Source organism: Melospiza melodia, chromosome 2, assembly GCF_035770615.1.
Source record: "Melospiza melodia melodia isolate bMelMel2 chromosome 2, bMelMel2.pri, whole genome shotgun sequence".
Lineage (NCBI taxonomy): Eukaryota > Metazoa > Chordata > Aves > Passeriformes > Passerellidae > Melospiza > Melospiza melodia.
In genome coordinates this window covers 62320302-62346247 of record NC_086195.1, presented here as the reverse complement: position 1 = coordinate 62346247, position 25946 = coordinate 62320302, and the positions used below count along the sequence as shown (strand labels likewise).

Sequence of the window (25946 nt, the reverse complement as noted above, 5' to 3'; positions counted from 1 at the left end):
AAGCGGAAGCGCGGCGGACGCGGAGGTGCCCTGGGTGATGTCGCCAGACCGGCGCCGACCGGGACCGTCTGTCCGGGCGGGGCTGGCGGCGGCTCTGCGGCTGTGCCCGTGAGTGCGCTGCGGTGCTGGGCACAGCCCGGCCTGCGCTGGGCGGGAGCCGGGCGGGGGCGGTGGAGGTGGATGGCGGGCGGAGCGCGGTGCCGGAATCCCGGCTGCCTGCCGTGGGGCGGGAGAGGCAGGCTCTCCTCCCGGTACGGGCACGGCACTGCGTCCCGGGCACTGGGGCCGCGGCCCCCGCTCGCAGCGCTCTGCACCCCGCTCCGAGCCCGACGATCCCTCGGGGCCGCCTCCGCCCTGGGAGGGCCCGGCAGCGATCGCAGGGGAGACACCCGGGCGATGTGCGCGTCCCGCTTCGCCTCCCTCTGCTGCCATAGCCAGACCCCTGGGGCTGCCTGTTCGGCAGTGGGAAGATGTTGATGTAGATGAGCTCCCGGCTGGGGCCAGCGTAGCCGCGCTTACCTTCCCTTTCTCTCTCCTTGCCTTTTCTCCCAGCGGAAATTATACTTAGATGTTCTTACGGCTGTCTCTGTCCTCGTGTCAGCCTATATTAGCCCTCAGTGTGAGCTTGGATACTTGGGTGTTGTGTTGTGTTGTGTTGTGTTGTTTTCCCCGGGCTAATGAATGTACTTAGTAAGTCGCGTTTCACAATTACTCCTTGTGGGCGCGATCGTTTTTAAATTATTATCAATTACGAACCTGTAAAAGGAGTTAAATAGTGGGTGTGTATGTGGCAGGCTGAAGTTTCTTACGTGGGTATGTTTGCGCTAGTTTGATTCACTAGTGCGGCTCAGTAGTCACTACGGGAATGCAGGAGCCAAAGCGTTACCTGCTGGCAGCTGAAAAGTGAGTGCTGGCACGTTTGAGCCTTCATCTCAGGTGTCATCTCAGCATCAGTCAGGTGGCGGAGTTCCGTCTTAAAATTGTGCCTGAGTGCGTGGCTGTAAGAGCTGTGTGACAGTAAGTCTTGTGTGTAGCAGCTCAGAATTCACTGAACTGCAAGGGCTGAATTATTCGGGGAGAGGGAGGGATTTAGTTTGTTTGTTTGTTTGTTTGTAAGGGTTGGGGTTTTGAAGGGTTGGGGCATTGTGGTTTGAGAACTCTGTCTTTTTTCTTTTTTACCTAAGTGTTTACCAGTATCTCTGAAAGGATCGGTTATACATTCTCTGCTACAAATTTGCTTTTAGTCTAGATAAAGAAATAACACTTTTCAGAAAGACTGAGTTCCTCTTCTCACTTGGAAATTTGTCCTTGCAATTTCCAAAATGCAAGATCACAAGTCAGTTTGATCAATATAGTAGAGAAGGTGTTTTCACCTTGAATTGTTGGAAGACGTTTGTCTCACTGTGAGTATCTGCATGGCCTTATTGCATGCAAGTAACAAAAGAGGGAGTGTTTGAGTGGGAAATCTGTTTTTCTTTTGTCTGCTGCTGTTATTGCATTGCAGTCTTGTGAAAGGTCTCTATGGGACAATTACTGAACAGCTGGTGACCTGGTTTGATTTTTTTTTTCTTTGAAGCACCTGGAAGACTCCAGTGAAAATTGGAGTGTGACAAGTTAGCAGAGGAAGGGAGTTGCTGTTTCCATTCCATGGATCCCTTGGGTGCTCCTTCCCAGTTTGTGGATGTTGATAGTCTGCCAGGCTGGAGTGATGCCTATGGGGCCAAGCAGCTGGATTGTCACCAAAGTCCTGTTGAAAAAGCTCAAGTTGATGTTAGATCACCTTTTCCATACAGGAAAGACATCAATGAAAAAATAATCTTGTGGTAAGTTCGATGTGGCTCTCATGTGTCAGTCATCACTTCTCCATTTACTGCATCCATATCTTCATGTAATGATCACTGCTGTAGAATAAAACTTCTGAATCCTCTTTTCTTGAATCAAACATTACAGATCTGAGAATAACATAATATTTTTGTTCACAGTAACTTTTAAAGTGTGGGATTTTGCTCCACCATAGGTTGTGCTCGTAGGCAGTCCTTGATGCAGCAGACTGGAGCTGTACTTCCTACTGTGATACAGTGTGCTTAGTATCAAAATCTAGTTGAGCACTTGGATATGAGGTTTTTATTAAAAAAAAATATTTGCTGTTTAGTACCTTTGTATCTGTATTTGCTAGTGTTATTCTGATTTCACATTTCTGTTTTAAATCAGTATTTCTTTCTTTGCTGTGATTCTCATGGCTTGCTTTTGGCTCTTCCTACCCCTCCTTCCTCCATTCTGTGTTTCGTCTCCGTGACTTTCTTCCAAAATCTGTTGATAAAGTAAGTACAGTATGCTGTACTTACTCCACCAGTGTTTCTTTCCTGTAACTCAGATACTTGAGGCTTCTCTTTAGATAAATAACTCTTAACTTAATCAGTGTGAAGGGAGAAGAATTTCTCAGGGATGCAGATTCAGGGATCAGCCTGAACCTCTCTCTGGTTAATATATGCAGGAAATGGGACTCTTCGTGCATTTCCTGAACTCAATTAAATAAAGAAAGAGAGGAATAAAAGGCTAAACCTCTCTTATAGCTTGGGCTAATGTGTGCAGTTTCAACTGTTAGTTTAGTTGCTCCCTGTGCGTGGGAATCTTTATTTCCCTTCCTATGCTCTTTGATCCCAAAATCCCGGATGGCTGCTGCTGTGACAAAAAGCAGGTCAAAGTTCTGCTACTCCATTGTCTCTTATGCATCTGTGACTTGTTTATCTTCTGCATGTCTGATCTTTGGACAGCAGAATGAACAAGATGAACTTGAGGGTTCACAATTTGGGAGCAAAAAGAAGAGAACTTGTCTAGCTGCAGCCTCGCTCTAGACCCACAGTGGTTTGAGGAACAGCAGGTGTAAGGTGCCCTAGATAGTCTGTCTGCAAAAAAAAAAAAAAAAAGTGCATTGAAAAAGTTGTTTAAGTTTTGAAAATAATATAACACAAGGACCGTCCTCTTATCCCCTAGAGAAAGTATGTGGGTTTTTGGAAGTGTTGCACACCATCAGTTTAACAAGCTGCTTTGCATGTTTGCTGCCTGAGCTGCCCTACATACAGCTACAACACTGCCTTTTTTACAAACATCCTCAGTTACTGCTGGGGCTGGGACTCTTTAGGGGCTGAGTTTTGCAAGCAGTCTGTCTCCATCAGGGAGAGGCCAGAGATGATTCGGCTTGGTGGGCACGTCAGGGTGCACTATGCTGTGTGGGCACGGGAGTCCTGTTAATGCCTTCCCTGGAACTTGGCATTTCTTGCTTGTCAGCACTGATTTGAGAATATCCTGCTCAGTTGTACATTCAGGCTGCAATAAATGTTTCCTCAGGAAAGGAGATGTGGCGTTACTGAACTGCACGGCCATCGTAAACACCAGCAATGAGACTCTCACGGATAAGAACCCGGTGTCTGAAAGTATATTCATGCATGCTGGGCCTGACCTGAAGGATGAGCTCCAGAAGCTCAAAGGTAAGTGGCCAGAGACATTTTTATCTTGTTGAAATCTCCTGTCCTTGCATAGTGCAGAACATCAGGATTGGGGCACAAACAAAAAAGGTAGAGCTTTTCCCAGCCCCCAACAGCTGATATTAACATGAAAAAAATGGGGGAAACACCTGCAAGTCCAGTCTCTTTTTGCTGCTCACATTACAGATAATTGAAAGTCTGTGGCAGACATTTGATTTTATGAGCCCTTACTTTGTGATACAGCAATTCCCATTGCTATCTGAAGCCACTTTGAGCAGTTAGCTTATCAGAGGTTTTGCTCAAGGGAGCAGTCTTGCACATCTTGAGATTTTATCCTGTTCAGTGTGCATACATAATGAAAGACAGAAACTGAAGTTCACCATTGAAGAAATTAAGTGGATTATGTCATGCGCTTTGTGTATCCTCTTTCTTTCAGGATATTAATATACACACAGTCTTTCAGAAAGATATAATAATAATAGATGGATTGATAAAACACTGCATGTCTAAATAAAGTCTTTGTGACTTCTTAAGTTGGTTGGTTCATTTGTCTCTTGTGTACAACAAATTACTTTATTGGAAAGCTACAAGAGCAGCCTTAATGCAAGGCTGTTCTAGAAATTGATGAGGTTTTCCTAGAGTCTTTATTAACAGAGTTTATTGCTGATAATGAGAGATGAATACTCAGCCTTTTTTTTCATCTTACAGGCACTGGGAATAAGAGTTTCCTTATTTTGTGTGTGACAAACAAAAGTTTATAGTTATCCAAGGTCACACAGAAGTCTAATATGGTTTACAGATAAAAATTCACATCTGTAGGAACTATGGTACTGAACTGAATTTTGAGGTCTCTGTGTGGTACTGCTCACTCTGGATAACAGCTTGGTCTCCCTACATAGTAACAAAATGGATATAGAAGAGCCATATTTCTAATATAAACTCTCAGTAGCTTAAATTGCAATTGAATAGAAGTCCTGTTTCTATAAAATCATCCTTTGCTTGCTTTTTTTGAGTAACCTTGAAATTAAACAGGAGTAAGAGTAGCCATTTTATAACAGAGCAAAAATTCAGTGTGTGCTGTGGGTGAAAATTAAAATACCATAGGTGCTCTGGAATAGTTAGAGACCCCACATTATACGCAAAACTCTTCTAAAATACACTTGGGTTTCTTGTGTGGACTGAGAGGTGGGAAGAGAGGGCCTGCATTTCAAGGAGTCCTGAAGTCTGAGATCTGTCAGCTCTGTAGGGAGCTGTTGTGCTCAGCTTCTTAAATTCCCTTTTACCCTGCTGAGTTATGCGTAGTTTTGCATCTTCTACCACAGTGAAAACACTGTGTCTTCTCCCTGTAATACATTCTGCAGGTTCACAACTCCCTATGAAGACACTTCTCTTTTAATCTTGTGCCAAGAGCTTTATGGAAATCAGTTCTTCTGTGACACCCTACTGACATGTTGTGTGGGGGAGGAAAGAGAGGCAGGGTTACAGATTTGGCATTTAAGCACCCATGGTGTGTTTGTCACAGTAGCAGAAGTGGAGGGAGAGCTTAGTTAAAAAATCAGTTTAGGATTCATTTGTCATCTCTGCTTCCTTTATTGCCCTCTTTCCCACTTAGCCTTGACATTTTTTCATTGGAGAATGTGCTGAAAAAGGGAAAATGCATGGTCTATGTTCTGAAGCTGTAAAATACGTTTTCAGTTAGGTCTCTCCTGCTTTATTCCTGCTGCTTGGACATTTCATAGATTCCAAGAAAAATCATGATCTGAAAGCATGTGACATGCTGACTCTTCAAAGGCCTGTGCCTTCTTTAAGGCGCAGCTAACTTGTATGTTCCTGGGAGCAGCATGAGTTTTGGTTAATGCAGAAATACTACAGCCAGGGGCAGGCTTGCAGATGAAGTGCTATTGATAGAAGCTGGCTTATCAACAAATACATGTTGCAGTCTAATAAAGACCTTTTGTGGCACTTACAGCTCTGGTGATGCTTTTTCTCTGCCACACACATGATGTAGACAATTGAGACTTTCCATTTTAAACTTGAGAAAGCTATTCTAAAAGCTGAAATCTTATCAGATAAAAAATAGGATCTTGACTTTGTTCCCAGTTTTGCCACAGACCTTGACTTGTGCAGCTCCCCTCATCTTGTAACTTAAAATAAGAGTAATATCTACTGCTCATTTTAGTTTTATAAGTTGTATAGACATCTCCAGGCAGAATGCTTTGGGAAGTATGAAGTGTGATCTGAGTATAGCTAAAGTTTACCAATGCTACATCTGCTTCCCTGAATTTATTGGTTTCCCTACTGAATTCACAAGTATTCCTCAATCAAACTTGCTTCATTGTTTTTTCACAAGTTTTTCCTACGGGCCTTTGCTTGCTCCTCGCTGGTTGTGAGGGGACTGCAGAGGAAGAAAAGTAACTTGATATCTGATACATTGTTTTGGGTTTGGCTTTCCTTTTTCCATGTTGTGCTTATTTAATTGCTCTCTTGAGCTGTCTTAGAGGCTGTGCAGGAATTCAGAAGAGTGTGCTTAGTTTTAGTATGGTGTTTTCTTCCTTCTGATTAACTCAGAAGAAGCACAGTGGAGGTCTGTAGAAGCTAATGATGTGATTTGTTGGATCAAAAATGTTACAGGATGCTGGCTTCAAGGCAGCAGTGTGGTTACCATTAAAAAGATACTCTTGAAGTTTTGGATGAGGAAGATTCTCAACCTGGAGTATCTCTTCCCATAAAATACATTTTCATGCATGTTGCTAGCTTGCCTGAGCACTCTGAGGAAAGAGTGGAGTGGGAGAGATGAACATTAACCTGTTCAGTGGGCAGCTTAAGCCAAGCTGCTGCAGCACTGCTGCCGGAACACTGCCTGCAGCTCCTCTTCTGGCTCATTCCATGTTGTGGCCACCAGCAACCTAAAAGGCAATCAGGATGAGAGCTAATCCAATGAAAATGCTGGTTTTCAGTGAGATCAGAAAGCTGGAGTACAGCAGTACAAGCAGAAGGAAGCAGGTTGGAAAACACTTGTCTTCGAGGGTAGGGAAAGAGAGAGGCTAGAAGTACTTTTTTAGCTGTCCAGACCTGGAGTGTACTGGATTTAGGTGAAGAAGGGGAAGTTTAGCAGACTTTTCTTCTGTGTGCTGAAGGAAAACCAGACTTCAAACACAGAATCTGTTCCTAGACTATGTAACTGGAGGGTGCTGTGAATGGAATAATTACATGGATTGCTTGAACTTCCTTTCCTTGAGACTAGACAACTGGTCTGTCCAGGGAGTTTGAGCTACATGAGGATCATATGTCTGCCTTATGGACATGAAGAAACATGCTAAACAAAGCAAGCTACCTCATTCTGAGAGCATAAATTAAACAAATGTATTATCTATTCAGTTTTAATAGCTTTGCCAACAACTGGTTTATTTGATTAAGAAGACTTGTGGTCACTTTATCCACAAATCAGTCTCCTCAAACCAATTTTATTGCTGTATGGTATACTTGTGCATCTGTTCTCTGCACATTACTAAATCATTTCTTCCTTTGCTCTGTAAGTAGTGTAGTAAGCACTGCAATTAAGACAGAATTTGTAGCAGTATCTCGTTAGTCCTTATACACAGAGTTTTAAAATTTAAAATTGAGAGGAATTTAAAATTGAGAGGAATTTAAAATTGAGAGGAATTTAAATTTAAAATTTTAAATTTAAATTTTAAAATTGAGAGGAACAAGCACAGTTCTCACTTCCTCAGCCTGACTAGGTGCTAAGCAGCTGGTATGAGTTCGGCTGTTACCCTTAATATTTGATGTCTAGAACACTGACTTCTGTGTATGAAGTGGAGTTGTCTGACTGGAGGAAGACAAGGGCTGGAACACTTGTGCCTTTCTTGCCGTGGCATGTGCACTCACCCTGCTGTTCTGTTGGTGGCAGGCTGCAGGACAGGCGAGGCCAAGCTGACGAAGGGGTTTAACCTGGCAGCGCGTTTCATCATCCACACGGTGGGCCCCAAGTACAAGAGCCGGTACCGCACGGCGGCCGAGAGCTCCCTGTACAGCTGCTACCGCAACGTCCTGCAGCTCGCCAAGTAAGCACTGCACTGCACTGCACAGCCCACACCGGGCTCCAGCTGGGACACACAGCCTGGAAACCCGGCCCTGCACAAAGATCTCACCTCTGAGAGTGTCTTCTCGTGTTTGCTGGGTCTGGTTAAGGGCATGAAAACAGGAGTGGCTTCACCGTGTGCTTCGTGCCTTTGGTTATCTCTGCTGTGGTGTAGGGAAGATGTACAGAGAGATCTGAGCTGGTTCAAGTCCTGAAACGGGGTAGCTGGATCTGTGCAGCATTCCATTCTTCAAAGGAGAAACATTAATAATTGCTTTGGGTTCGGTGCTGGAGCTTGCTCCAGCAGCAGCTCCATGTGTGTCTGCAGCCATGGGGACATACCTACAGGCAGGTCTGACTGCTGTGTCTGTGTGTTTGGCTTCTCTGCCTTTGTGCAACAGACAGCTAAAATTCTGAGTTAGGTTATAAGGTTACTTTTAAATCTACAGTTGCAGCAGCTAGGTTTGTAGTTTTTTCCCCTTCCGTCTGCGGTATTTTCTACTTCCTCTTAACTAAGAGGGGTTTTCTTCCTATTTTTCTGTTTTCTGTTCTTCTCCCATGATAGCTGCTGTAGTGGTAGCAGTCACAAAATACACCTGAGCAAGAGCAGTGTCAGAAAGCATACCTAACCATTTTTTAGGGTTGGGAAGATCAATTGTTCCAAGGTTTGACTTTGTGTTGCAGTGCAATAGGTGTGGTGGCGTTCACAGGGGTCCCAGGATGAGGGAAGAGACGAGGATCTGACTCCATGTTTCAGAAGGCTGATTTATTATTTTATGATATATATTATATTAAAAGGAAATGATATATTAAAACTATACTAAAAGAATAGAAGAAAGGATTTCATCAGAAGGCTAGCAAGGAATAGAAAAGAAAAGAATGGTAATAAAATCTTGTGTCTGACCAGAGAGTCTGAGACAGCTGGACTGTGATTGGCCATTAATTAGAAACAACCACATGAGACCAATCAAAGATGCACCTGTTGCATTCCACAGCAGCAGATAATTATTGTTTACATTTTGTTCCTGAGCCTCTCAGCTTCTCAGGAGAAAAGATCCTAATGAAAGGATTTTTCATAAAATAGTAACTGTTTCAGACTCAAGATTACAGCTATGATTTTTAGCGTGTGCCAGTTCTGTTCTGCCTCAGAAGTTACTAGCAAATTCAGGCCTGGATTGAAACATGTTAAAAACTATGTTAAAATTCTTATACTTCTGCATGCTGAATGTCTTTCAGTCAATCTGTTTTCCAGAGTAACTTTTGATGCTTGTGAAATTGTCTACCATCTTTGAGCTTGCTCAAACTCCTTTGATTACTGTTTGCAACAGCCCTGCTTTACTCTTTTGAAAATATGGCTCGGTGCTGGAATCATCTTACTGGTTCTAAAGTGTGTGTCCCGCCATTCTGGTGGTTGTCTAATCATACTTAAGGTGGAGTAAGCCACATTGGCCTGTGTCCAGACCTCTAACAAAACAAAATCATTGGTCAGGTGAAGAAACAGGAGTGTGTATGTATTGAAGAGCACCTTCTTTTTCCCTCCTTCTCCTTACTGTCAGTCCTAAACAGGAACAAAAGTATTTTGAGTAAGGATTGCAGGGAGTTGGAGGGAAGAACTTAATTCAGGATATGAGGAACTGTAGGAACAGCATAGCTGAGGTAGAAGGAGAAATCTGAAAACAAGCACCAGAGGAACCAGTGGGGAATAATTAATGGTTCTTTCCATCTCTGTTTAATGAGGGTGTGTACATCTTGCCAGGGAAGAATCCTCCTGCAAAAACCTGAAAGAGGATTACTGCTGTTTAGAGCCAGAAAAGAAATTAATGGTGCTCCCTACTGCCCTGAGAGACTTCTGTTTGCAGCTGGCTGTCTATTCATTTGTTTCTCTTTTTCTGGATTCCAGGGAACAGGCAATGTGCTCCGTAGGATTTTGTGTCATTAATACTCTGAAAAGATGCTACCCCTTGGAGGATGCAACCCACATAGCACTGCGTAAGTGTGTTGGAAAACAGCACAAACTGGGTGGCAGCAGGTCACTTACCTCTGACAGATTGCTCTTGAAATGGGGAAACCTTTTTTTAGGGGTCTGTGGTTCATTAGAGCCTGTAAAAAGGCAAGGCATTCCATGGTTGATCAGAAAATGGAAGATAAAAAAATTATCCTTTCTCTCAGTAAAGATTCCTGGGATTTCATCAGTAAAGATCCATGGGAATCTGTTCTAGAACTTGTATTTTTCAGTGTATTAATTTATAACCTGGGAAAGCTGCTAAACATGAGGCAACAGAGTTTGCTGGTAATAAAAGTTTGTTCAGAAGAGCCAAGATGAGGCCTTGCTGTTGAATACTTGTAGGCAGATTAGAGCAACAGTGAATTTCATGTGCTGTTTTAGTGTCATCAGCACATCCAAATGTAAAGTGATATCCTTCCCCCACTGACCCACTCCTACAGGCTTCTGCCTTCACATGCAAAATGATGGGCTGATTATAGGCAGCAAAACGTTGAGATGATAATACTTCCATGAAAACAACAGCTCAGAGGAGCTCAAAACAGCAAGATGAGTAAGACACAACAAAATTAAGAATGTTTTGCAATCAATCAGTGTTTTGTTCACCCTTTAAAGCTGCAGAGTCAGAAATAATGCAGTAGACAGAAAAGTTTAGGAGGTCAACAAGAATAGAAAAAGGCAAGAAATAGTGAAATGAGCTCAAGACTTTTTCGGACTGGAACATACCTGACTTGAGGGGAGTGTGATAAATGTCTGTAAAGTCATGAGTGGCATGGGAATGGTGAAAAGAATCAGCTGTTCACTCTCCCCAGAATAAGAACCATCAAATATGCCAGTTCAGAACAAACAAGGGGAAATGGTTCTTATGCTTGTTATTTGTTTTATGGAAATTCTTACTAAGAAGCATTGCTAAAACTTTTCAAATTGCCTTGCATTCGAGAGGAAACTATATTAAGGGAAAAATGAAGATCACTGAAAACAAATCAGAAAATATCCTAGGCTGAAAATAAAGTATAGAAAAGTGCTCAAACAAGAATATTATATACTCTTGTATATACTGGTTCCTATTTTCCTCCATCTCTTCTGGCTTTTTCACGTGTTCAGATGCATTCAGAACTGTTTGCTGTGAAACTGCACAACTGCATTTGTTGTGTAAAGTAATATCACAAGTCAACACGATTACAGAGGAATTTGTGTACAGTAGTACACAGGAAGTATTTGAAAATAGCTCCTTTTTTCCTCTCTGCTGTTTCTTGAACTCCCAAAAAAACATTCTCTATAGATAACTTCTTTTATTGCTATCTTCTGTTGTCTCTGTAAGTCTGTGTGATAAAATACTCTCATACCAACAAATTAGTTTGGACGCTTTTCTCATGATTTACAAATAAAATTTTTTTATGCCTCTTTGGCACAGCTGACCCCAGAGATTTTGTGTTACTGACCCTGCCTTGAACCAGCTTCTGCTGTAGCTTCCTTATATTGCTTTGCTGATAACTTCAGGCACAGTGCCTTGTTTAAAGAATGCCTGGTTTTGGCAGTTTACACAGGACTCTCTTAAGGATGGATTTGGCTTGATTTTTCAGGGCTATTGATCACATTTCATAGTCTAAGGAATCCTAGTAAGCTAAAATTAGAGAGATTTATTCTCCATCTTTGTCTCCATCTCTCTCTAAAGTCAGCATCAAAATAGAGTGGAGATGGAACTTGCAATATGCCCAGCAACCTATTTGGTGTGTTAAACCACCACTTAATCCACCCTTTTCTACAGCCTATGGAGCTATTTAGTATGAGGAGAGATGTATCTCTCTTCTGCACTCTGAGTTCTTCACTTGTAGCTGTGTGTTCACTTGTACCGCTGTGTAGCTGTAGATTTCTCCTTCTGTTTTGCTAACTACCTTTAATCTGCTTCCTTGCAGGCACAGTTAGGAGGTTTCTGGAGGTTCATGGAGAGACTCTGGAGAAGGTGGTGTTTGCTGTCTCTGAGCTTGAAGAGGTATCTTGGCATTCATTCCACCAAAATTCTTGGGCATGATTGATCTTCTCTGCAGCAGTAAAGCTGGATTTGGATTTCCCCTTCAGATCACATAGACTTTTGGTCTTGCAGCATCCTTCTGTCTCCTTCTTAGCATGGCTTCTTTTCCAGAACTGTTCATGCTCTTAGCAGTCACTATGGACTCTTGAGAATCTTTCTGCTTCAGTGTTGCTGAGCTGTGGACAGGGAGCAGTAGGGGAGGTGATAGCATGCAGTTGTACTGTATGTTATCTGTTAGCCAGAAAGGAAGTTCCTCACACAAAGTTTCCTCCTTACACAAAGATCTGCTTGAAGAGGGCCATTTCAGCTTCCCTACAGATCACCTACAAACATCTGAAATGCAGCTTGCTGGCTTGTTGGAATAGCAAACTTGACATTTAATGATCTGTGTTCTGAGAGGTGCAGGCAGTCTGAATATTGACTTTCCTTGTACATCAGACTTGTTCCTGTTCAGAACACCCATGCTGCTCAGGTTCTATGGCATATGGATAAGGAAAATAACTAATTTGTTGGGGGTCATAAAACTGCTGATCAGTTGGAGAGAACCCATGAATAATACATTCTGTAGAGATTTTCACTATTTTCCTTTACGTGGGGAGGGATTTTCTTGTTTGGCTGGTGCTTTTTCTTTTCTCCCAGGCAGATCACTAAAGGTGGTCTATGTAGTGGTGCATTTTAACAGAAGCAACATTTGCTCAAATCTGTTGTCCGTGCATATTTTAACTTCATTACAAAGCTAAAGTATCTGCAATCTACCTGAATTTGTGCAGGTTTTAGCAAAGTCCTCTCAACGTCATTTGCCAGTGTGGCAAAAAAACCCAAAAAGTTAACCTTTATCAGGATTACCTGATAAAGTACTCCCAGCCCAAATTAGCCATTGAGGGAGGCAGTGCTTTGCCTCCAAGCTGCTGACAAGTTCCCTGCTACAAAGGCAGATGCTGTTTAAGTGAAGAGCACAGATGTGTGATAGATCCTTCATGGTTTTTTGTTATTTGTAGGCCACTTACCAGAAGTTGCTGCCTCTTTACTTTCCGAGATCATTGGAAGAAGAGGTGCAGTCCCTGCCTTACCTCCCTGCAGACATTGGCAATGCAGAAGGGGAGCCAGTAGTACCGGAGAGGCAGATCAGGATCACTGAAAAGCCAGGTGTTCCAGATGGTGAGTGTGGAGCTGGACTTGGGAATAACTGTCTGTCTGGGAAAGTCAGTGGGCAAAACAGAAAAGGAAGGAGAGAAATGTTTTCCTACCTCAATTCACCTAAGTCAGGTTACAGTGATTCCAGTTCTCAAGCTGCCTCGTTGGCTTCTTGTGTTCCTCAGCAGTAACTGCAGTAGAGCTGTTCTGTCTTTTCCTTTCTTGGTGGAAGAAGTGGGTAGTTTGTTCCCTTTGTAAATTTTTTTCCCAAAGATTAGGATCTTTGAAGGTGTTCTTGCAGAATCTTGTGCAGCCCTTAACTGAAAAAGGTATTATGGTTAATGGTCTGTCTTGGATTGTATTGATACTGCCGGGATATAGTGCATCCAACTAGTAAATGGGCAATAAAAACTAGCAGAAACTCCCAAAAACATATAAAATAACTAGAGGAACCCAAAGAACAGTGTTTGGAGGTGGCTATCAAAGTTCATTGAAAGTCTGTTTGTAAAGAGGTTGCCTAGATGTCAGGGTGGAGGTGAGATACATGTAGCAGAACAATTTAATATATTAACTGCCAGAGCAGACACATTCTGCCTTGCTTGTTGAGCAGTGATGTGCAAGTTTCACAGCCTTAAACCATCCAAAGCAGATAACTGGGAATTAATTTCAATTTTCTGCTTTTGTATAGTCAGTTGGGATAAGGCTGAATATTTGATATTTGCTGCTGTGGCTGATCAGTGTGAGGTAATCAACCACTAGCTAATCATTTGTGAAATTACTGGATTTGCATAGTTGTGTAGTGGAGTCCTGCTCTCTTGTTCCGTTGCTACTATAGCATGTAATGCTAAAAGGGGAAACTCAGTTCCTGTCTAGATTGCCCAGAGAGACAATGCTAGAAGTCTTAGCAACATGCCTGGGTGACATCAATTCAGTGGAGCGTTCTGGTATTGTCACCAGGAATTGAGCCTGTGCTCTTCTATTTCATCACCCAATTGTGTTGTAAACAATACTATAAAAATAGCTACACTCAGATCACTACAGCATTTGTTCAGGAAGTGTCAGTGATACAAGAAATGGGCCCTTTCTACAGTACAGCTTCTAAATTTAATAAAGCTGCAGCATCTGTGCCTCTGGGCACTAATTTTTCCCTTTTTGAGAAGTAGGATGATTGTAAAGCTCAAGTAAAGCTGAAGCACTCTCTCCAGAACTTGTTTTTTGGGAAAGTAAACCCTTTGTTATCACTGATTACTAGACTTCCCAGTTAGTTTCCAGGCAAACCAGCACTTTAAGGGAGTGGTTCTCAATCACTGCTGTGATCTGCCAGTGGTACTGGTGAGGTGTCAAAGCCACATCAGGTACCTCAGGGGCTTTGTGTTAGTCTGTAGCACAATGACTGTGTTGTTTCACTGGGACATGTACCAATTCATCAGCAGCATTGCTGTCCTGTGCACAGCCCAAACATTTGATGCCATCTTTGTTTCCACTGCAGATGCTTCAGATGAAGAGGGTCTGGAGGCAGATCTGTCTTTCATTGGGTCCCATGCTTTTGCCCGCATGGAGGGGGACGTTGATAAACAGAGGCGCCTCATCCTTCAGGGACAGTTGTCAGAGGCAGCACTGCAGAAACAGCACCAGAGGAAGTGAGAATTTGCTTGTTCATGTGAATATTTGTGTTAGTTAGGACCAACCCTTATGAATGATAGCTTTGTTATCTGCAAAGCCTCATCTTCCAGCAAGCAAATACAGGTAAAGCCTGGTGTCACCCTGGATTGATGTAGTAGCCTCTTTGGCCTGAAGGGAGAAGGGACGGGGCAGTAGGAAAAAGAGGGAAGCTTGTGATGAACCCTTTAGCACACCCAATGCATCCAGCCAGCTGCCTTACCTGTTTGCCACAAGATGTCACTGTTTTGTCAGCACTTTTAGTAGTGGGATCATCTGCTTTTGATACTGCCCACTTGTTCTGAGGCTCTGCGCAGATAGCAAAACACTTTTCTTCCATTTGATAAATAAAAGAAGGCTCAGGCTTTCTCCCCCTCCCTGCCCTGGTAACCCTAATGCTCATGATCACTTCTCTAAAAGGTAATTCCATGCTGGACACCTCTCAGGGCTCAGTGTTGGCTTGTTTTGTCAGATGAGGCACTAAGTTGTTCATGAAACTGGTTGCTGCGTAGTTGTTCAACATCTAGGCTTCTAAAGGAAATTTTCCTTTTTGCCTGTCTTTTAAATACTGACATATTTAAATGAAAAAACCTCTGAGATATTTTCAGCCCAAATGCAATGCCTCTACAGTTACTAGCTGATATATATTAATATGTATTAATTGCCCAAGTGAAAATCATTAGGTATGCAACTAAGACACTAAATTATATTCTTTAACACTTCTTTCTTTAAAAACTTGATAGTTGTTCCATAGGTCAGAAAACAGCAATAGAGGGCTCAGTCAGAAAAAGCTTGTTTGTCCTTCCCTTCCCATATACCTCTTCAGGCTTATACTGCTAATCCGAAGGGGGATTAGATCTGACCAGATGTTTTTGGCTTTCTAGTTACAATCGCTGGCTGTGTCAAGCAAGAGCTGAAGACCTCTCTGACATTGCTTCTCTTAAAGCTTTGTACCAGACAGGTAAGGTTGGGGTACTGATGACTGACCTATGTTGGCTTAAAGTAAAAATATTTTCTTTGGACTTGCCTATACAATAGGTCATGCTGGAAGCATAGCTGTGTTTCTGGAGAGAATCTGTTCAGCACTTTGGCTATCTCTTAGGCCTCATGAAAATCCAGAGCTTACCTCTATCTTTGTGTAAATATCAAGGTTGTGTGATACCTTCTGCCCAGTAGCTGCAAATTTCAATTCTTTTGTTTGCCTTAGACAAGGCTCTGTGAGCTGCAGGAGGTCCATGAGGCATGCTCTGGGAATCTGTGCATTGGAGTTCAGAGCCTGGTTTCTAGGGAGAATTTTGCTTTGGTGGTAGAATTGCAAATGAAGGGGGTTTTAAAATAAAACCCGTGTTATTATTTGATATTTAGGTAAATATAGAGTACACAGGCAACATAAAATTGCAGTCCTTGAATTTCTCAGATACATGGGGTTTTTGATCAGAATAGGTACTGGTATAGTGGGAGCAGTAACTAAGCATATTTCCTCTGCTGGAAACCAGATGCAGTGCAAAAGTTCTGAGCTGAGGCTCTTTCTCTGTGGTTCGAAAGGGCCCAGCTACAAAACCTGGCATGGCTGAGAGAAATTGAGACATCTTTCTTTCTTTTGTAGGTGTAGATAACTGTGGCCGCACTGTGATGGTGGTGGTTGGAAGGAATATTCCTGTGACATTGATAGACATGGAAAAGGTAAGGCTCTGTAAAACTAGAGTTGTGTAGGTTATATATGAATGTTTTGGATGGAAAAGTCTGATTATAAGGGTAATTTAATACTAGATACATCATTTGTTGGACTTAAGATGTTAACTAGAAAGTATTTTTATAGGCAGATGAAAATGCCTTACAGAGCTATGTGTGCATTGGGCTGACATATTTCAATGAGGCTATTTTTAGAAAAAACAGGGCTAGTATGGACTTCTTTTTTTTCCTCAAGAAGAAGGAGAGTTACCATGCTTCTATAACTGCCAAGATGTGAAGAGTGAAACGTAATGAGTTAAATGTAGTTTTTCAGGGAAACAGCAAGAATGTATCTCCATCTGTGAGGTCAGATAGACAAAAGACTTCCAAGTTCATACAGTCAGGTTGAAGACTTGGAATGTTGGCCCTGCTTTTGTAGCTGAAATGCAATGCCGTCCAGCCTCATAATTCCTGATTTTTAGATGAAATAGGGGAAGTATATTAAGATGTAGTGCAACTGTGAAAGAGTTCTTTGCAAATATAAATTTTGTTTCTTTCTGCCTCAGGCTCTTCTGTATTTCATCCATGTCATGGATCATATTGCAGTGAAGGAATATGTCTTGGTGTACTTCCATACACTCACAAATGATTACAATCAACTAGACTCAAACTTCCTGAAGAAACTCTATGATGTTGTTGATGCCAAGTGAGTGTCAATAGGAAAAGAACATGTTCCAATCTTCCTCTGTGCTATGCAAATATTTGTTATTCCCTGTATCTGATTTCCCATTTATTTCTGAGAGAGTTTGGCTGGGACAAAGATCTAAATAACTAACAAAGGCAAGAAGAAGGAAGGGGTGTCTTCTTTCCTTCTCAAGTCCATCTTTTTAACCAGAAGTTCTGTCCTCTGCAGTCTCCCTCTGGGGCTGCTAGGGAGGCACTCTGCTTGTTTTGTCTGTCACAATCCAGAACTGGAGCTTTTGGAGCCTGGCCTTGTTAAAGTGTGTTGCTGGTTGTGAGAGGCGAGGTTTGGGTAACAGTGGCAGTCAAAATTTGTCCTTAACTTTCTTTCACTTCCTGCTTGAAAGACTGAAGGCTGTGATGTCTTTAACTGAAAAATAACCATTCTGCTTTTTAAAAAAAAATTTTCTTTTCCCTTTACATTTACTTTCTGGTGTCTGCCCTTACATTAGATCTAACTTTATAAAATTACATCACAGGCACTTAAGAAAAATGGTCTCTTTTGACAGTTATTTTGTGTAGATGACTTTAGTTAGAATTCACTTTTAAATATTTATTTTCTTTCTCTAAACCAGGTACAAGAGGAACTTGAAGGCATTGTATTTTGTCCACCCAACATTTCGTTCAAAGGTAAGGTAAATCTTCCAAAAGAAAAATGTATCTTGCATGTTGGTGGAGTAGCACTTAAGCCTGTAGCATGAAGAACATGGAGATGTACAGAAGATTCCCAAAATTAGGCAGTATCTTCTGGATCCACTGTTAGAACTTGAAATTCATCCCATCTTTGATCTAGCTGCAGTCTTCCAGCCTTTGTGATAGCTGAACCCCAGTGCTGTGCACGCTGTCTGTGCCCTGGTTCTTGTGTGCTCTTACCAGAGAGAGGTGGAAGCTTTGAATCATGTCTCTTCAAAAGGGAAACATCTTGTCATTTTTCCTGCTGGCAGGGTCACAAACCATGACCAAACACTCAGGGAATTCTTTTTAGTGTAGTTCATCTCCTGGCTGTTTCACCTTTTCTTTCACCACAAGAGGTACCACGTGTGTCCTGTGTGTCACTTCAGAGCTGCCCTGGGAGGGGCAGAGAGCAGTCTCAGGCAGCTGTGAGATTAGTCAGGGATACAGTGGAGAGCAGCAAAGAAAGATGGGAAGAATGCCTTTGATAAAGTGCAGAAAAAAATCCTGTTAATCCATCAGGAGCCAAAAATCTGAACTTGTCATGCACTAAGTTGATCCCACCTTGGCTGGGATCTGTGTGGGGCAACAGATAGATGGAGCTGGTTCCCTTCTGGACCTCACATCCACTACCCCTAGTGCAGCAGTATGAGTACTTCAGGTTAACTAAGTGGCAGCAGCAGCCCTTCCTAGAATTTTTGTTTGTCCAATTAAAACAGAAATCTGATCCTCCATGTTCACATCAGATTAACCTCTGTGTTTATTCTGCTTTTTGCTGACATTAATCAAATTTGAGAAAATTATATGCCTGGAAAAACACATCTGTTTGCACATGTTCAGCAAGAATTTCTTTGACTGCTAAATTTCCAAAGAGCCTTTTTTTTTGCCTGTGCACAGCTGGGACACCATGAGACTTGGAGCTTCCTTGTTTTTATGGAGATAAGACTGAGGCATCCCAGCAGTGTAGGTTCCAGTTTCTATTAGGTTATTTGTTACTCCCACAGGATAAAGATCAGAGGTCTGTGTCCTAGAATTAGACCTTCCAGCTCTGATGCTCATAAAAATGTAGGAGCTGGCACAGAACATTACTAAGGTCACAGAGTTGAGTGGAAAAGCTGAAGCTAGGAAGTGCTAGTGTTTTGGATTCTCAGCAGCACTTCACCCCCCTTCTCTCTTCCCATGCCTTTCTAGAGAAATATTTTTCTTGTTGTTGGAGTATGACAACTCATCCTCATGGTGTCTGTTGCCATCTTGTCTGTCCCTTTGGAAACTGCAGTAGGACTCAACAGATCTGTAGGCAGAACAGATGGTTGGTGGGAAGCAGGGAGGGTGAGAGACACAGAGTTCTCTAACTTGCTGGAAATAGTATTGGTTTGTATCCTATTCTGGCAGCACAGCTGGAGGCAAAAGAGAATGTGTATCCATGTCTTTCTGACAGTCTTTTCTATAACTGGAAGGCAAGCAGGATTGCTTCTGACTGTAGCATATGAAACATGATGGGGAATATGCAGCAGAAAGCATGATGAAGAAGATGGCTGCTAAGAGGGAATGATTTTTCTCTCCCCTCCTTTTTTTTGGCTCTTTCAGGACTCTTGTCCCCATTGAAGATTGCTAGCTCAAAAGCTTCAAATGTCTTCCAAAATGTTTGGCACATTCATCTTCCTATTTGGATCACTCACTCTCTTCCTTCCTTTCCTAGAAGTAGTAGGAAATATCTCATGCCTCAAATTCAGGAGGAAGTTTTGTACATTCATGTGACTTCCCAAACACATCACCCTCATACACAGATCTTAAATGTCTGGTATAAATTGTCCCTTTCACAGCAGGGCTGAATCCTGGCACAGTGGATGGCTGCCATCTGTTAGAGTCACTTCTGCTGATTTATGGGCTAAAAGAGATCAAAAGGCTTTTCATCATGTCTTCTGGAAAATCATGTCCTTAGAAAACCAGCAGAGTTCTCCATGTACTTTATGGTGCCATCAATGAGTCTTTGGTTTCTAGGTGTGAACCTGTTGTAAACTGTGTGGTTCTGAGGGTAATGGCCTGTCCAGAATACAAGGAGGGAAGGTTCAGCAGTTGTCCTAAAGCACAGAGTAAATGAAGCAGGGTGAGCCACTGTGCACACATTTTTGTACAGTGCTCCTGCCTTTCCTCATGCTCTGAGTGTTCTTGTGATCTGTGAAATGGATCTGTGCTAGTCATAAAATCACAGTATAAATGTCAGCAGTTTTGTAGGTTGGAGTGGCTCTTGCTGCATGAGCACTTTGCTGCCAGGCCTCAGATCAAGGCACCCATGAAGTGCCATCACAAGTTCCTTTGTACTCATGCATCCCAAATTCCTCCTACTTGGTTTTGATAAAGCTGCTGATAGATAAATAAAGGGCTTTTGGAGGCATTTTTATGTGAATCCTCTCAGCTCCCCTCTTCTGAGAGCTCTCCAAATAAACTTTTTCAGAGCTTGCATTCTGAACTGAACTATAAATTGCTGGATCTGAAAGAGTAATTCTGTTTTCATTACTGGCTGTGAATCAAGAATGTTTCACAGCTGAAACATACCCAAAGACTCAAATTAGGTACTCATAATCATCACACTCTTTGTATTTATCATGAACAATTTTTGGTTTGTTTTTCTGTAATGGTCCTAAAAGCAGTTTCTTGAGATCAGATGCCGGTGGAAGGGTTGCTGCAAATCACTTAGGTTTTCTCTACACAAGATCCTTCCAACTGGAATAAAATTTCCCAGATTTTAGTAAATTTCTCTTTGAGGTATGCCCAAGTTATGAGATTAGAGACACAGCTAATCTGTTTTGCTGTTTTTTTGTGGGAGACACCTCATACATTTAACTGTGGGTTTATAGCTTGGCACAGTGACTTTTATTTGGATTCAGAATATCAGAACAAGAAAAATGAAGGGAGACCTCAGCACATGTCTAGATTTTTAACTTTCTTTGGCTGCTCTGGTACAACTTCCTCTACTTTCAGTGCATTAAAAGTTTAATTTAATTTAAAGTTCCATGTCCTGTTACCAATAGGAAAATAGAGCTGCTCTTGTATTACTGTTTCTATAACCTGTGATTATCAAGAATAGAGGTAATAGAAAAATTCTCCAGAAACATTTCTGCCCCTCTCCCTTCTCTCTGAGCTCCTGAGTAATGCCAAGCTGCAGTGGCTTGTATAGTGAGAGGAAGGAGGGGAAAAAGAAAAAACACTTTTCCTAACAGCAGTTTTTGTGATGGCTGCAAAAATAGCCCCTATTAGGATTTTATGCATTAAACATCCATAGCAATTATGTTTAATGAGTGTCATTCATAACACACCTTGAAATCCGTGCTACTTTGGTGCAAGATTGAGAAGGTATTCTTCACTCATTAAACTGTCACTTAGTGTCACTCATAAGAGGTCTTGTTAGAACAATAATGGATGCCAGTAAAATCTGTCTCCCTGCTTTCTGCTAACATAAATCTCTAATTTTTCCCTTAAACTAATTAATTTATTCCAAATGTTCTGTCGCGTTCTTTACCTCCTTTTCTCTTTTTCATTGTTCCTTTCTCATTAAAATAAGCTGTTTTGAGGACACAGCACAGTAATTCCAGGACAGTTTTTAGGAATTGACTTTCTCTTTAATGTTGTATTCAGACAGATCATTTTTATTGACTTAATCTTAGAGTTTATTTTAAACTCTTGCTTTCCTTAAGGCTTTTCTTGCAGTGTTGCTTCTTTTTGTTAACTTCCTGCAGTCAAAGCAAAATTATCAAACAGAATGACAGGATGGTCAAGGTTGTAAAGGACCCTGGAGGTCATCTGCTCTGATCTCTGGCTGAAGAAGAGTCAGGAAGATCTGGTTGCTCAGGACCATGTGATTGATCCCTACTATGAGCATTTGTGACCTGTAAAACAGGTTTTTTCTTTACCTTCAGTCTGCCAGGAAAAGAATAGAAAAGAAATAAACAATAAGTAATACAGTACTTAATTTTAGAGAAGGTGGATTGAAAACCTAAAGCTTGTGGACTCAATAAGCAGGGTTAGATTGATGTCTTACTGGTCTTCAAAAACAAAATTCCCTATCCTGTTTGTACCCAAAACAGAGGTGTGACTATTTAGAGTAAAATCTTGTAGAATAAGTTGATAGGCTTATTCTTGTAGAGTTTAAGGCTTTGATAAAAAAGGTGGTAAAACAAAAGCTCACTGAGACAACCCAAAGCAGGAGGGAGATTTCAGTACAGTCTTTGAAAAGCCAAAAGTCTCCCTTTCTCTTGCTCTAATTGGCCTTTCTTTCAAGTGAAGACTTGAATGTAAAGGGTTGAAAATGCTTCTGACAGACTCAAGTAGGTAATTTTCTGAACTGGCTGAGCTTGGAGTGAAAACATGCCACTATAATGATGTGGTTTTGAGGAAAAGTAGCAGAATACCTGTCACTCTAGGACTGGAGAAAGGGACCTTAAGCTGGCATTTGGGGAGGAGTGAGTGTAGAGTCAGAAAACACCAGCTTGAAGTTCTCAAGACACTCTTGCCAGCAGTTGGTGGTGCATATTTCCTGATCTTGTGTTATGGCAATGATTTTAGTGTTTCAAGTTCAACTCAAGCCTGATTCACTGTGGAGTATTACATTGAACTTGAAGATTTTGAAGCAGCACCTTGTTAATTGCTTTTTTTTGGGGTTTTATTTTCAGGTCTCAGCATGGTTTTTCACAACCTTTACAGTCTCAGGGCTAAAGGACAAACTCCACTATGTGGAAAGCCTTCAGCAGTTGTTCACAGCCATACCCCCAGAACAGATTGACCTTCCCCCTTTCGTGCTCGAGTACGACGCCAGGGTAAGTGACTGCCTGTGGCCACCATGAGTCTCTGCCCTAAGAGCAGCTCTTGTGCTGCTCCCATTCTGCTCTGCAAGTCTTTAAGGGCACTGACTTCCACACCTTAAGAATGGGGAGAAGGAAGAGGGAAGGTTTCTGGAGAGTCTGTGTTCTGTGAGTAATGGTTCTCGTAATTTTTTGTCCACATCAGCCCAAGCAGAGGGCTTGGCTAAGAAGGAAGGCTGCTTTCCCATTAGAGCAGTCTCCTTTTGCATAAAAGGCAGCCTACCCTTCTTCAGCCAAGAACTGTAACATAACACACTAACAGCCTGTGGACAAGATAAAATTTGTATTAGCTGCTGCACACCTTATACTGACTGGAAAAAGAAATGGTAGCTGTGTTTTGTCTTCCCTGCCCCACATACTAACAAAGCATTCAGGAAAAGTAAAAAAAAAAACTAAAAACAGCAGGGAAAAATTGAACAGTAGAAAAGTGTCCTGCCTTTGTATAGGACTTTCTTCCTCTTCCCTTCTGCACCTCAGGTCTCTAATGAAATGGTGGCATGAATGTGGCTTGCATTGGCAAAATCCTTCCCAAGACTATGTGGTGTAACTCCGAAGGAGTAGCCAGGGCTGTGTGTCTGCATTAGTAGCTGTGTCTGAGTCACTGGTTGTGCCAACATCTGTGGCTTCCTGGTGTCACTGCATTGGCTTAATGGCAAAAGTTTAACTTGCACTTCCTGCTTATGCTTAAAACACAGGCAAAAGCAAGGCCTGTGTTTGCTTGTTTAGCAGCACAGTCCTCTCCTGGGTGACTTGTGGCACTCAGAGTACCCAGGGAAAACAAAACCTAATATCTAATTATTTCTGCCTCTGTGGCACTGTCACTGCACCAAGGTGTATTGGAGAAGACTTCTGTTCAACTGCTTGTTCTGTTCTCATTGCAGGAAAATGGGCCTTACTATTCCTCTTATCCTCCATCCCCTGACTTGTGATCTGCAGTCCTGTGATGCTGCCAGTTCCCCATGGATCCAGTGACCTGATGCCTGCCAAAACCTGTGCATTTACCCATGTACAGAATTCAGAGAGAGGGTTTTCCTCCCCCAGCTCTGGTATTTTTTTACTGATGAGATATTTTCAAGCACTCAAGCAATCAGAGAACTTTATGCCACTGTGAACTGTACGACTATTTCAAATATATTTATCCAATGGAAAAGCTGATTTAAAGATCACTAGATGCATTTGTTTGTTTGTTTTGTTGTTATTGCTGCTGTTATTGTTGTTTTTTGAAGCTGTTACATTTTTTTTCTGAAGAGACTTTCTCTTTTCTGGGAAATCCATCAAAAGCACTTGATCATATTTTTAACTGTTACTATTTTCCAGCTCTGTTTGTAACACCCATTTCTGACTGGTCTGTACAAGTATTGTGTAGTACCAGCCTGACACATCGCTCATCATGTGGTCTGTGTTTCACATCTGATTACTTTCCCTTTCTGTTAGTACTGATTACTTTAGTCTTGACCCAGCAAAACTATCTGGAATTGGGAATGCCATGTCTGCAGGCTGGCAGAGCACTACAGCCAAGCCAACATTACTCCAGGATTTAGTCCCACAAACTGCTAGGAGCCTTGAAAAAGTCCCTGTCAGTTTTCATTGGATGATGTGAAGGACCATGTCAGGATGCCACTACCCTCCCAGTAAGAATAAAACTGAAAAGCATTTGTGGTTTCTTTTCTCTAACTGTACTCATTTATGTTCTCTTTTGCCATGGCCAGCTATGTTGGTATAAGTGGATGCCATCTGCCTAAACTGGACTTGAAGGGGAGGGGAAATGGTGGCTCCAACCCCAGCCTCTGGTGGCAGAGATTGTTTCTTGGAGGTATCAGAGTCCCTCTGATTTCCTGTTACACTCGGTGATTTTGGACAGACATGACATGTGCCAGAGAGCTTAGCCACAGGTTACTTGAGGAACTGGAGGTGTGAGAAGTGTTTCAGGGCTGCCCATTGAAAGCTAAAGGAGGAGGGAGAAGGCTCCCTTGTAAAACATAATCAGGGATGGCAGACCCAAGAGCTGAAGAACTAAATCCTTGGTAGGAAGAATGTCACAACACTACTGAATGTGAAAATGATGGTATGATTTTCATTATTTGATTCTAGCTGCTTTCCTGCTCCAATTTGTATCTGCTACTCTCGGTTTACCAAAATTAATTTCCACTTCTGCAATAACTGCCTTATTTAAGCATTAGCAGAAGTCATTGTGAGATCTCCTAGAAGATGGCCATTCATGCCTGTTGAGCTGGTTGGAAATTATACCCCTGTCTTGTTTAAAGATACTGTAAACTGATGGGATAAGCAGGGAAAAAAATTCTCTCTTGGTCATCTAATTGCATGTCATGATTTGTGTTTGCAGTCAGAAAGTTTGGAGTGTGGTCTAAGACAGGCCATACTGAGTTCCTTTTGTTTCCCACCTTTGCCTCCTGGCTCAGTGTTGTGTTTATCCTGCACGTATCCTCACATATTGGGATATCTGTTGCTATGTCAGTCACAGATTACAGTTATCACTTGCCTGGGCTGCCATGTATATACAACATATAAAACGCAAGTGGGTTTGCTTTCCAAGTGTCCCTCAGGGTCCTTAAGTGATTCCATAATCACATCCAAGGTGCTGCTAAAACCTGGAAACTCCAGCACAATGGAAAACTCCCTTGGTGCTAGTACTGGGGAGCACTGCACCTTATGGTCTGTTCACATGGGATTGATTCAGCACTGTCCTGGTGGCTTTGGGCAAGGAAACAGCAGCAGTCTGTACAGAGCAGCCCCCACGTGTCCCTCCCGCCCCTTTTCACCTGGCTGTTCACAGCTGCCCTTGCCCAGTGACTTTTATAGCCAGCCCTGAATTTTCCATGCTTCTCTAACGATTTGTGCAGCATTCCGCCCCCGTGAACCATCTGCTGTTTTTCACACCCCGGGCTTTTCCAGTGGGGCTGCTGCAGAATTGCCTGCGAGCGCTTAATGGGCAGATTAAAGGTGATTCAGAGCTTATTGTGGAAACCAAACTCTCAGCTTGACAGTTTTTAGATGGTTTCTGTCCCTTTAGCTCACAGATGGCTCAGAGTCATAAAACCTAAGCAGTTCTTGTTGGGACTCAGTCTGCACGTTTTCCAAACGTGCAGTCATTTTCAGAAATTATTTGGCTCGGTGAAGTGTGAATGTGCCTCCAGAGCACTTGCAGAGCAGAAAGGAGATTTTGGCACTGTGCATCTTATTGTGTATATTTTTCCCTTGAAAGACTTTGCTTTAAATCTTATTTTTTTTGCCCAAGTCTTGCAAATCTCAGTGGCAAGGCAGACCTGCATTGTGCTGCAAAGATCCTGCATTTTCCAGTGAGTCTGGAGCTGACAATTTACCAGTTTTATGTTTTTAATGGAGACATTTCAAAAAGTAATGTGACAGTGAAGAAACCCGAATCATTGAAATGCTCAGGATATTCACTGCTATTAAAATGTTTCATTGCTTAATTCTGAGATGCAAAAAACTGCATTAAACCAGCTGAGCTGCATTGGTTCTAGGCAGTGATAAACACTGGCCTGCCCTAGTTAAGGGTGGACACAATGCTTTCCTCTGGAAGGTGGCCAGGGAGGCAGTCTGTTCATTTTATCATCCCTACCCACTGCGG

At 42.2% G+C, this 25946-nt stretch overlaps 1 protein-coding gene across 1 annotated transcript; it reads left to right on the top strand.

The window, feature by feature from the left end:
* Position 1: 1 nt before the first annotated feature.
* Positions 2 to 23989, top strand: GDAP2 (ganglioside induced differentiation associated protein 2). The gene is made up of 14 exons (XM_063148438.1): positions 2 to 108; positions 1577 to 1823; positions 3349 to 3488; positions 7396 to 7549; positions 9467 to 9555; positions 11485 to 11561; positions 12599 to 12758; positions 14224 to 14374; positions 15278 to 15354; positions 16000 to 16076; positions 16631 to 16770; positions 17381 to 17435; positions 22148 to 22291; positions 23218 to 23989. Exons 2-14 carry the CDS (start codon positions 1648 to 1650, stop codon positions 23263 to 23265), a joined length of 1488 nt encoding a protein of 495 aa, XP_063004508.1. The 5' UTR covers positions 2 to 108; positions 1577 to 1647; the 3' UTR covers positions 23266 to 23989.
* Positions 23990 to 25946: the final 1957 nt, after the last annotated feature.